The sequence below is a fragment of the Pterocles gutturalis genome, unplaced genomic scaffold (genome assembly GCF_000699245.1).
Source record: "Pterocles gutturalis isolate BGI_N339 unplaced genomic scaffold, ASM69924v1 scaffold17851, whole genome shotgun sequence".
NCBI classification, from domain to species: Eukaryota; Metazoa; Chordata; class Aves; order Pterocliformes; family Pteroclidae; genus Pterocles; species Pterocles gutturalis.
This window is the reverse complement of record NW_010105876.1, coordinates 17,145-29,906: the sequence shown is the minus strand read 5'-3', so window position 1 is coordinate 29,906 and position 12,762 is coordinate 17,145. Positions and strand designations below refer to the sequence as shown.

The window sequence follows — 12,762 nt, the reverse complement described above, 5'->3', positions numbered from 1 at the left end:
CCAGGAGTCACCAACAGCAGATCTCACAATGCATTTCCCAGCACTATTAAGGCATTTTTGGACTTCACATTGATCAAATATTGACCCTGTGCCACATTTTTGCATCTCTAAAATAATAGTTGTCTTCACTGTGAACATCAGCTGTGCAAGAAAGAGTGAGAAGTCCTATTTCACCATGTATTCCCCAAAGGCATGTATTGGGAGCTTTATTTTTGCTTCTAAGCTTCACATTATCGTTTCTATTGGACACAAAAACTTCTTAGTTGTCTCAGGTCATCACTAAAAATGGTCCATAAAAGGCAGATCAAACAAGGCTTAGGCCAAAAGCGAAGCAACCTTTCTCAGCTCCTTTCAGCACCTTTTCCAGAGAGCACACGGTGAAGACGGACGAGCACTGTTTATCAAACTTCCAACTGCCCCTTGGCAATAACAGTAAAGAGAAGGTAAAACTGGGAAAGAGGTGACTCGGTTCTGATGCGGGAAGAGCGCTCAGAACCCAGCCAGGACATGGCAGAGAAGGTCAGCGTTTCCTTCAGGGTCCACCTAAACTCCCGATCTCTCTGGGGTACCCCTATGATAGCTCAATTCCAAAGCCATAAGAAGAAACTTCTTATACAATCCCGATGTGCCCTCTTCTCCTGATGCTTTCCCAGCCATTCGCAGAGGGACATGCCCCTTACAGTGGCCATCAGAGAGCTTTGATCAGGTCAAGAATCCCAGGGAAAGCTTTTGAGAGCTGGTATCTTTGCTGGTGGGTAGAGAGTCAGGATAAGGAAGGATATTAAAAAAAAAGAAAAAAGGGAAAAAGCAAACTAAAACAACAACAACAACAACAAAAACAAACAAACAAAAACCCACACCAAACAGAAGCAAACAAAAACAAACAAACAAATAAACAACAAAAACCAAAATTAAACAAGGGAAAGCAAAACATTCATCTTTTCTTCCATGTTTTGTGGTATCTAAAGAATGTTCTTTTAAACACATGTCCAGACAAAGAAAAATTGATGGATGAGAAAGCTTCCTCACCCACCTACTCGACTTCCAGGCACATCCCAGTATAGGCAGACCCTCAGAAGGTACCAGTGGTCCCAGATCCAAAGGCTGCAGCCTGCCCTACAGCCACCCTGGGCACAGTCCCACCAAAGAGACAACCAACCCAGCAGTATGGAAGCACTGTGCCAACCACAGAAACGCAGAGCAGCTGAGGTTTGAAAGCAGCTCTGGAGTTCATCTCACCCACCTCTCTTGCTCAGAGCAGGACCACCTAAAGCAGGCTGCCCAGGACCACATCAAATTGGGTTTTGAACATCTCCAAGGATGGACACTCTAAGGCTTCTCTCAGCAACCCATGCCAACGTTTGACCACCATCACAGCAAAAAGGTTTCTTTTCATGTGTAAGAGGGGTAACAGTTTTAAGCTGAAAGAGGGCAGATTTAGGTGAGATATTAGGAAGAAATGTTTTCCTATGTGGGTGGTGAGGCAGTGGCCCAGGCTGACCAGAGAAGTTGTGGATGCCCCATCCCTGGAGGTGTTCCAAGGCCAGGCTGGATGAGGCTTTGAGCAACCTGGGCTAGTGGGAGGTTGCCAGGGGGTTGGAACTGGACAGGCTTTAAGGTCCCTTCCAACCCAAACCATTCTGTGACTCTATGAAATGCTAGCAGGATAAACACTTTCCACACTAACACTACAGTTAGTATTCTAGTATTACAGTTTTATTCATAATTATTAGTTCTGAAAGCTGGTGCTAGAAGTCTTGAAACTCCACTGTGAGTGACCTTAAAGACTAGCTATCTTCATTTTTTAAAGTAAATTTAGCCTCCTGAAAGATATTTCTTTGACAAAACTGGAGATTAAGTTCTCTGAAAATCCTGTATTTGAGCAAGTGAGTTGACAGTGAAGCTACTGTATGAGCTAATGTTACTAACTGCAAAATTTCACTGTATCATTTACAAAATAATTCAGGTTCATTTCAAAAAGAAACCACGGTAGTATGGAAAAGTTCCAAATAACTAGTGTCTTAATGTTTAATGATAAATTCAGTTCAATATTTCTAATCTAGTTTCAATTCCAAGCTATAAACCAATTACAATAAATATGGTGATGTTTTATTGATAGAATTATTGGGTTTTGGCTTGGCCCACGGCAATAAGCAACCCTACAGAAAACAAAAATCTTGAGATCGAAGCTCAAAGCACCCTTTGATCAGGATTATCACGATCAACCAATAGGGTTATAAAACCCCCCTAACTTGGGTTACGTAAAAAGTAGACTTCTAGTTGAAACGGAATGCCTAAGATCTAGTCTGTGGGGGGAGGAACGCATCGCTGGACTCCTTCCACTGAAAGGCTGGTGGAAGGTTGTTCAGATGAATCCTCCGGCCACAGGCTGAGAAGGATCCGGTGCTGTCCTGTTTTTAAGGATCCGGTGCTGTCTTGCTGAAGGTGATCAGCATCCTACATGCCACTTGTTTTCTTGTTAAGAAGACCAAGAAGTTCCTTCAGATGGCACTGAGCTAAATGTTAAATATTGTCAGTGATTAATCCTGGCAAGAGGTCAACCTGGGATTTTAGAGGAGCAGCTCTCTTCCTCCACCCTATTGAAGGCATCAGAATCCACAACTGCTCAGGGATGACCCATTTTCTGCAAGGTTTACAATCCAACTGCTATGCCATCACCTTGTGCCCAGTTTCAGAGATGGACAACAATACCTGCCTTTTAACAAAACCTGCAAAACTCTGGCTCATCAACTGCAGTCACAGCATGATGGGGTGAATGAAGCCGGCTGAAGAGTCAGGCAATGGAATTCTATGAGACTGAGCACTCCTAAGAAGAAACAGCTGAGCACTGCACATTACAGCAGAACCGCAGCAAGAAATGCCTTGTCTTTTGACATGCATTTATCCCACTTTAGTGTTTTTGTTTCCTAACTACAAAAAAAATGCAGGAATATGGAAGTTTAAATATATTTCTGCTAACCTGTATTGGCCACAAACCTGCACCACCTATGAAGAAATATCTACCTGGCATCATATACTACATCTGAGGTGTTGGATGCATCCACACTAAGGAAAAAGTCAAGCTGATCTTTCTGGGAGTGGAGGAGTCTGTTCAGCCAGATGCATTTCCCCCTCGCTCCATGCTCTGTTCAGCCTGAAGTCTGGGATCCATCGCATCTGGTGGCCGAGTCCTCCAAAGCAAGATCTCCAAGCTGACTGAGAATGTCTCTCCTTCCCCATCTCTCCAGATGAGCTGACTCTGGTCCTGGTTTTGTTCTGTTTCTTCTTACCTTTTTGTTGTGCACGCAAAATGCACAGAAAAGCCAACACATCTGGCTCTGCAGGACCAGTCTCCAAGGCTGACCCCACAAAGAAGCACATCAGGTAACTCTGCTTCCGTGGTGCGGTTACAAGGCTGAGCAAGGAGGACAAGGAATCATTTGTCTGCGCTTGGCAAAGTCTCTGTCTGTTCTTGCACAGGTGTGTGAGCTGCAAAATGTGCCACAGGCTGTACGGCATTGGTGCAGCTGCAGCGGGATGGAAGACAGAGCATCTCAGAGAGCGCTGGAAGAGCCAGCGGGCAAAAGGAGGCAAGCTGCGATGGAGATGTCCCAGCATGGGAGAAGACCACGCTCGCTCCCTCCAACATCTGCCAGAGGAACAAAACCAAAGCCCACAGCGAACGCTTGTCTCTGCACTTTTAATGGAGAGATACGGAGCTCATGTCAGATCCAACCGCAGTGAAACGTGTGTCTCCAGCCCATCCGACAGCTGGTCCCGGCTCTCCTAATGCAAACTGACTCTGCAGCCGGGCTGCCGTGAGTCCGTCAATCCAAGAGCCGCGCAGAGGTGTCAGTTCAGCACGACTTTGTCCTCTCAAAGTGATACTGACCACACTGAAATCAGCAAGCCGGAGCAGGGAAAATGCATCTGCAGGTAATTAGTAACAATCAGGGGCTGGCTGGAAACTGCTGAGCCCAGCAGTAACGAGCTGGGCACATGTTATTGGCTTGTGAATGGAGAGAGCACTCAGGGACCATGCCAGCCAGCAGCAAGGGAAGGCTGGTTGGTTTTTGGTTTTTGTTTTTGTTTTTTTTTAACTTAATATTTAATGTGGGATAGAAACGATGCAGAGAAATTGAGTGGTTCTCTCATCAGAGGTTTGGCTGGTGGTCCATAACACAACGGAGCTGGTGGATGAAGCAGTACTGAGAACTCTCACTGCATTTTTCCTTAGACATATTCTAGCAGCAAGTGCTGGCAGAAATGCCAATGTTTAAACAATCCTTTAGTCTTCAAAAAGTATCCCAAACATTTTGATCTACCAGCTTGCTAAGAAATAGAAATCTCACATTTTCTACCAACAGATCACAGAGGATCTTTTCCATCTCAACCCTCAGGACTGCTCTGCTGCCCACACCGCAGCCCGGCCACAAGAACAATGAACGGCTTTCATCATCATTCACTCAGGACCTCCATTCTCAGCTTTATTTGCATTAAATTCTTTTACGATCTGTCTTACAGACTTCAGACTGGCAAAAAGAACTAGACTTAGGTCCCTTCACAAATGGCAGCCCAGAGAGTTTCCAAATTTTCTTACGAAAACTGATGAAGCTCCAACAGCAGACACTAGCCATCAAAACGACATTAGTGCTCTTGGCTCAGACCCCTGTATGTTGTATTTCAAGGTCTTTACCCCTAGAAATGCAGCTCTTCAGCCCTACTCCTGCCGATAGCCCCCGTCTCTTGAAGTATCGTGCGATCACACATTCACAGCTCGGCTTCACGCATACCAAAGAGCTCCTGGTAAAAACAGCATCTCCCACCAACAGACTCTTCTGGATGCTACCATCACTTGCCAGTATTTTAAGCAGCTCTTGGTCTCACGACAGTGAAGCTGTTACAAAAGTGTTTATGCTCTGGAATGTCAACTGAGAAGTGAATTTGGCTTCTCAAGCCATTAGCACCCCTGGACACAGACTTTGGACTTTTTGTGCAGTTTTATCCAGCCACTCCTCACTTTCACAGCTGAAAACACATGGGCTAGCATAACCCAAACAAGTCATCCTCCAAGGCTTTTGGTCTCTGTCCCTCAGTTTGCTTGGACACATCACAGGATAAGCAGCAAGAAAGAGTGGAAACACTCAAAAAAGGGTGAAGAAATGAAAAGCAATTCAACTTTCTGATCCTCAAGAAAAGGTTGGAGTTCCTCCTCCAGCGAGAAGCAGTTCGCAGGAGAAACATCATGAGGGATCTGCAAGGCTCAGGCTCTTGCCTGACAGACAAGGAGTCGAGGTCCAGGACAAGGACCTGGTTCTGGCAGGACTTCTCTCAAGTCCATTCTTGGCCACCAAAGCGGGGATGAGACCAACTAGCCTTCTGTTATCCACTGCCTGTCCTCACCCACCCAGGCCCCAGCTTAGGAACACTAAACCACAAAATTTCACCATAGTTTTGGTCAGACCACAGACAACAAAAAAGAAGGCAGAGTACATGATGCGTTAGCAAACATTTGTTGGACCTCACGCCCATACCCACCATTTGTGCATCATTGCCCAGTTCCCTGCAATTTTCAGTGATATCTACTGCAGATAAAAGGCCAGCAGCAATATGCAGCTTTTGATCACAAAGGGTCAATAAATGTGTCTTCTCTTCTGAATCCCCTGCCCCACAAAGGAAACGGGGTGTGAAAAGAGGTGTGACTGAAAAAGTGAGTTAATTCCGGGGAGAAAATGGAGAATTTTGTCCAGAGCTATGGTGAGAAATGCATCACCAAGTGTGCCATAATATACATGCCTTGCACATCGCTAACTATGCCTTGCTGCTTAAATCTTCCTTCCCTGACGGTCTGCACATCCCCTCAGCTCCCAGGGAAAGCCTCAGGACAGAGAGCATGACTCGGATGTATGGTACGTGCCCAGCGCTATAGGGGTCAGATTATGTCGGGGGCTTCTGGTGCTCCCAGAGCATAGCCAGCACAAAACAGTTGCTACAGGTGTTACAAGAGCAAAAGGGAAAATAACAGTCAGACAATCACATCCAAAAATATATCAAAAGGCATAGGTTTTGATACACTCGTGTAAATCTACTTTTTATGAATGCAGGTGTTAGAAAACTCTACAGCAACATCAAATTAAGATATAAATACCTATGCCTTGTGAAACGTGTCCTGTCACAGCGATCACCCTGTCACATTTAGGACCAATGGCAGGTTTTTTCTAGGCTTGCTGCTCACAGAGCCTGCTCCATGTCTTTGATGAGAATTAATAAATTTAATATTTGGGACTTTTTCTCAAGTGAAGTTTACGTCACAGGGAGGACCCACATGAAATCCATAACGAGCTCCACAGCGTCATTTCTGCAGCCAGTTTTGCTCTAACAGACGTGCTCTGTCAGCTCACCAAAGAAAGTAGTAACGTAAGAAGCGCGAGAAGTGCTTAAACCAGCATAAAAGACCAAGCTCTGCCGAAGTATCAGACCAAACAACAGCCTTTGTCTGAATCCAACTTTGGCCAGGAGCAAATATTGGATAGGCAGGTCCTTAGCAGAAGACAGGAGCAAGGGAGCACTCAGCTTCTCCATCATCTTGCCTAGCTGGTTTTCCCCTTAAGACACGTCTCCCAGCAGTTCCCATCTCGCATGGTGAGCTGTGGATGCTCCCCGGCAGAGCGTCCCAGCCAGCGATGCTCCAGTCCCAGCTGCTGCTGGGTGCATAAGAGCCAATAAGAGCATCGTGCGCATCATGCGGACACAGACTCAGATGAGCAAGAGACAAACTCCCAGAAGGTGAAAGAAGGGCAACAGGACACTTGTGATGAGCCAAGGCAGCCTGGGTCTTCTGCAATGAGGAGCAAGCTTCAAAGCAAGACGCAGGGAGCTCCATAGCAAACAATTACAGAATAATTTGCCTGAGGAGACATTCCTTTTAACTTTCATAGGCTGTATGGGTGCCTTATGACCCCAAACATGACATGTTCCTACTTTTTTATATATATGCCTTCTCTTTCTACCTGTTATAAGCCACAAATATCCAAAAATCTCTCCGTCTGTCCATCTTCCCACCCCTAGACATCCTTCTTATCTATGAGTCTACGTCTTGAACCTCCTACCTATCACCTGACAGTCATTTCAACAACTCTCCCCTCCCACTTTTAAGTAAACATGGATTTCCTTACGGTTCATGTAACTCTAACTTCATTTGAATATTCCTAAACTTCTGCCAAGAAGAGCCAAAGACTGATGCCACATTGGGGTAAAATAATTTTGTAACAACATTTGTTTTCACAACTGCTCACCTGCTACAAGAGATTGTCGTGCTTTCAAGATACGATACTACTGTACTAAACACAGCATCACCTTCCATTTTAGCAACAAAATAAACAAGTAAATCCAATCTTTTGCAAAACAGAGAAAATCCAGTGATGAAATCTGCACAGATTAGATGCAAGGACAGCAGTAATACACAGAGATAAAAAAACACAAGAAACACAGAACCCTTAGATTTTAAAATCCCTTTTTTCTGACTCCCACAATTGCTTTGGTACACAATTTCATCATTTTCTTACCATCTGGGCAACCTCCTTCCAAGCAATGTGATCAGTCCCAAATAACCAGCCAAAGGATTTTATCTAATTCCATCCATTCCTCAACTCTCACCCTGTGCCTGCCACATAAATGCAGACAATTCTGCTCTCCTTGAACAAACAACCTTTGCTCTTTGTTTAAACGCTCAGCCCTCGTGCACAATCACAGTTCCAGAACTGGTACAGAACATGAGCATTTGTAGGCATCAAAAGCATCCAAAATTCAAGCAAGTTTGAACGGTCATAAAAACCCCATCCAGTCAAACGTGCCAGGCACCTTTACAAAAAACAAGCAACAAAGACCATGAGCATAGTGCAGTAGGTTTGGGGTGGAGAAGCATTACCCCTCCCTGGACAAGAGGGATGATTCTTCATCCGTTGGCTCCCAGGGAACACTACTGATTATACAAGCCATGGACCAGACTTGCAACAGAGGTACTATGAAACCGCAGCTAAAAAGAGACTTTTTGAGTAAATTATTCCACATCTGACGCAACTCATCAACAAATGGCATCACTTTGCAATGTGCACACACACGCTTCACACCACGTATGGGCACTGGAGAATCGCTTACCTGTGACAATAGGGTATGACTGAGGCCCGGGGACACTGGCTCCCAGATCCGCAGAAGCAGAGCTGGTGATATTGGCCTTCATGTCGTCTAATCCACCAGCTAACGATGCCATGGCTGAGTACTCAGTTGCCTGTAAAAAAACCAAAAGGCATTTTAGCAGTAATAAATTCACTATTCAAGAGCTTTTGCCTGTATGACAAAAAAGTGGATGTAATACAGAAGTCAAAAATCTCTGTTCAGTCAGTTTTAAAGGCAATACCCATTTACCTGGGGTTGTTAAGCATTCAAAATGCTCGATAATGCTCCAATGTTCTCAGAGAACACCAAAATGGGGTTTCTTTACAAAACCAAAGCCAAACTCATCAATATATAACAAGACTAAATTCTGCTGGGGGCAGAGCAGCTGGGGGCTGTAACTGCTGAGCGCAAGTTTCTTGCCTGTTAGAGAACGTCTGTGCCAGTCAACTGAACTCCCCTTATTTCAGTGGTAGCACTTGAAGACACAGACTAACGACCAGGTGGGAACGGCATGTCCCCTTTCCCACCTTCTCCTGGGAATGCTGCATTCAAGCGCACATAAACAAAAGCACTTGCTTAACGAATGGGTTTGCAGCCAACTGTTCCTAAATCCAAATTATTTAAAAATAAATCACATGGATGCTGTAATGCCCATCTCGTGGGAATTTTTTAATCTCATTAGCCGAAGCTACTGTAAATGAGCACAGGTCCTCAGAAATCAGACTGTTCCAGCCCCATAACCCTGTAAAAGTCCATGCAGCTATGGCAATCTACGGCAGGTGAGGCCAATCCATACATCCTTCCATGTACATGGCAGAAAGCTTATCTTCATTTGCCTTTTTCCGTTGATTTCTTATTGTCAGGATCATCCACACAAAAAGTTTAATTTCCAAGCTCTCCCCTCCCTGCTGCTATTTGCTCTTTAACTTTTAATCCCTTATTTGTGAGATCACGCCTGTAACAACCAGAGGATGAGAATTCAAGTGAAGAACAGCAATAGGAACAGATAAACTGCAGAACAACCTCTTTGAGGCTCATCCCTGCTGCATTTCTGGATACTGAGTCAATGCAGAAGCTGTGCAGAGCTGAAGCAATGCAGGATCCCTGATTTTTTTGACTCACCAAATCAAAAAGTTCACTTTTTTTTTTCTTTTTAACGACACCAAAAGCTGATCTGAGCAAACACATCCTTCTCCCTCTTGCAGGTTTCTCAGAGGCATCCAAGAACCCAGCACAAAATCTGGTATTTACCACGAGCACTTTGGGTCAGATAGATCTGTTTGTGTCTCTGCTGCTCAGTTCTTGCTCAAACAGAAGATATTTTACATGGATAACCGCATAACCCCGCATCAGCAGGTCTGCATTAATACATACATTTCCTTTGAGGATGCAATCTGCGCAAGGTACAACTACATCACAGAATCAGAGAATCGTAGAATCATTAAGGTTGGAAAAGACCTCAAGGATCATCAAGTCCAACCGTCAACCCAACACCACCTAACTCTCGAAGCATCACAGAATCATGGAATGGTTTGGGTTGGAAGGGACCTTAGAGATCATCTAGTTTCAACCCCCTGCCGTGGGCAGGGACACCTCCCAACTAGACAAGGTTGTATGGAGCTTGATCCCTCATGCACACCTCTTGCAGATGAGTGTGCCAAACACATTTTTCCAGTGACCAGCCACTGGCCACCCTGTCCCTTTGCTGGCCACACAGATCAGCACTGACGGGTCCTCCCCAGCAACGACTCATCTCCTGTGCTCCCCCCATAGCCCAGCCCTTCTCCTTCGAAGTGCAACCAAAGCTCCTTCTTCTCATTCCACCCCCTACCAAGGTGTGTTTTTCAGCCTTCCCACAGCACTGTGTATATGCACGTGCAGCAGCAGTACCGGGTTTTTTTTGCTTCCCAAAGCCGTGATCTGACAAAACACCAAAGGGACAATGGCCTAGCTGAGACATCCTGCACAGCTGGTGATGCACGACCACTGCAGCAGAGATAAAATCACCCTTGTGCGCTGCTGTTCGCTATTTCTGATGTCCAGAGCAGATTGCATACTGCCCCCTGGGGAATGTCGCCTTATTTCACCCCTACTGCTCTATGAAAGCCATATCCAGACTAGAAAATCTCCTTGGATCTTCCCGCAGCATGCCAGTCCCCTTGGGCAGGGTGGGAATCTGGGTTTCAGCTTATGATGGGGGAGCTGGCCCGTTGCAGCTTGGGAGGAAGCCTCCAGCCATGCCACGCATTGGGCAGGGGTCTTCAAACTCCAAAAGTGGCTTTTGGGGGGCTGCCTCTCCCTGCGCAAATCCAACCAGGACCAGACCAAGCCCCTGCCTATAAACCCCCAACACTGGCACCTGGAGCAGGCTGCAGACATCGAAACCCCACAGCTCATGTCCCTGCTGGATCCCAGGGACCGACATGGGTGGAAGCAGGACAGGTCTTGCATCTGAACTGCAACAATCCAAGCCCACCACAGCAATGAACTGCAACCTCGGCCCTTCAAGCTGGGAGGGACAGACCCGCTTCCAAGTGAGAAGCAGCAGCTATGGGGGGTGCAGCACATCCTGACGGGGGCCAGGATGGTGGTACCCCCTGTCTTCCACATCACCCCACTAGGGGGGGATGGAGCAATGCACAGAGGTCATCTCACCTGCCTGCATCACCTCCCCTCCATCACTGCACCTCCATGACATCACCTGCATGACATCACACCACGGGACAAGAAGACAGAGGCATGAGAGATGGAGGCCTGGGTCCCTCACAGCTTTAGGTCCCAACAGCTTGCTGCAGGAGGAGCTGTGCCTCTGTTGTGACAGCCCAGTAACTCTTCCCAAATAGTGCGATTTTCAGGGATTTCCACGCCACTTCCCTCTTCCCATGGCATAACTCTGCCCACATCCCTTCTTGTATCCATCAGCAATCTGCCACACTGACCACATGCTGACTGCCGCCGCTGCTCCAGACCCCAGCACAGCATGCCCAGGACAGGAGGCAACCCCGGCTGCTGACCCCCTGCCTCCTCCGCTGGAGGAGTAACCCTGGTGTCACATCCACCTCTGTGGCCATGGCTCACATGGCAAAGCAGCAGGGACATGGCTGGCACTGGCACTGGGGTGACCGGGCACGGGCAGGGGTCCCTCCCCGTGCAGCGGGAAGCCTGACCTGCTGCTTGTTAGGTGAAAAAAGCAAGAGTCGGGTGTTCAGTACCCTAGAAATTACCTGAAAAATGACTGCCTGCGGTTGTACCACGCACTGCCGCATCAGCATGGAGCACCACTGCCATGGCATGCAGGAGAGAAAACATAGACACGTGAAACCAGGAATATCTTTTATTTTTATTTTTTTATTTTATTGGTTACAGTGGGAAAGGACCTTAAAGCCCATCCAGTTCCACCCCCTGCCATGGGCAGGGACACCTCCCACTAACCCAGGTTGCTCAAAGTCTCATCCAGCCTGGCCTTGAACCCCTCCAGGGATGGGGCATCCACAGCTTCTCTGGGCAACCTGGGCCACTGCCTCACCACCCTCACGGGAAAACATTTCTTCCTCAGATCTCATCTCAATCTCCCCTCTTTCAGCTTAAAGCTATTGCCCCTTGTCCTGTCACTACACTCCCTGGTAAGACCGAGAAGGACAAACTGAAAAGAGGGGCAAGTTGGGGTCTGGTGTGCTTCCATCCCACTTGGCTCGGGCAGGCAGGACCGGGTGCCTGGCAGAAGGTTAGAGGACCTGTAGGGTGGAGAGGAGAGGGGTGGTCTCCACACTCCCCCGGGCAGCAGCACACCTCTCCCCCAAGCAGCAGGGTCTGCGCATCCTTCCCTTGCCAGCCTTCACGGCAGAGCACCCACTGGAAGGTTTCTGCACTGGTCAAAGTTGCACATCCACCTCCACTGGAAAAGGTTTTGTTTTTTTCTAAATATTACCCCCAGGGCAGACGGAGGGAAGAGGTGTGCAGGAGTGTTTCAGAACTGTTTGCAAACACTTTCCACAGCATGGCTATGTACAGTTCAATCCACCCGTCGTGAACAGCGACTTTTGCTTTGACATCTACCTGCAATGTCATCCCAAAGTGTCAGGCAAAGATGGATGGACAGTGGGGAACAAAACCTCTCCCCGAAACAGCCCAGTTTGGGGCGCTGGCGTGGGAAGCTCAGGGAGGTTCCACATGACAGGACGAGCCCTGCAGCAGGACAGCACACACATCCCCCCCACCCCAGATCAAGCAAGGACAGAAACCCATATCTGCCGCACGGGTCCAGCAGCCACAGAAAGGAGCCAGCTGGCACCCGCCAGGACCCGCACATGTCACTTTTCTGCATCTGCTCAGTTTTCCACATCACACCTGGAAAACACCAGGCAGGCACAACGCAACGCCTCTTGTGCCCTCTTGATGCTGCCGTGGACAACTCAGGACCCACTGTGATGCTCAGGATGAAACAGCAGCATCACCGGCAGCACCAGCACCAGCAGCACCACCAGCATCACCAGCAGCACCACCATCAGCATCACCAGCATCACCAGCAACACCAGCAGCAGCACCAGCACCAGCAGCACCACAAGCAGCCCCACGAGCACCAACCCA

The 12,762-nt window shown here is 47.5% G+C and overlaps 1 protein-coding gene across 1 annotated transcript in view; it reads right to left on the bottom strand.

Annotated features, from left to right (window-relative positions):
- Window positions 1–8,157: 8,157 nt before the first annotated feature.
- The window catches only part of LOC104472036 (paired box protein Pax-5-like), a gene marked incomplete at both ends in the record, with an annotated part of 21,023 nt that continues 16,418 nt past the window's right edge, over window positions 8,158–12,762 (bottom strand). Inside the window, one exon of the mRNA XM_010087569.1 lies at window positions 8,158–8,287. Within this exon, the coding sequence (XP_010085871.1) occupies window positions 8,158–8,287 (130 nt within the window). The remainder of the gene's footprint in view (window positions 8,288–12,762) is intronic.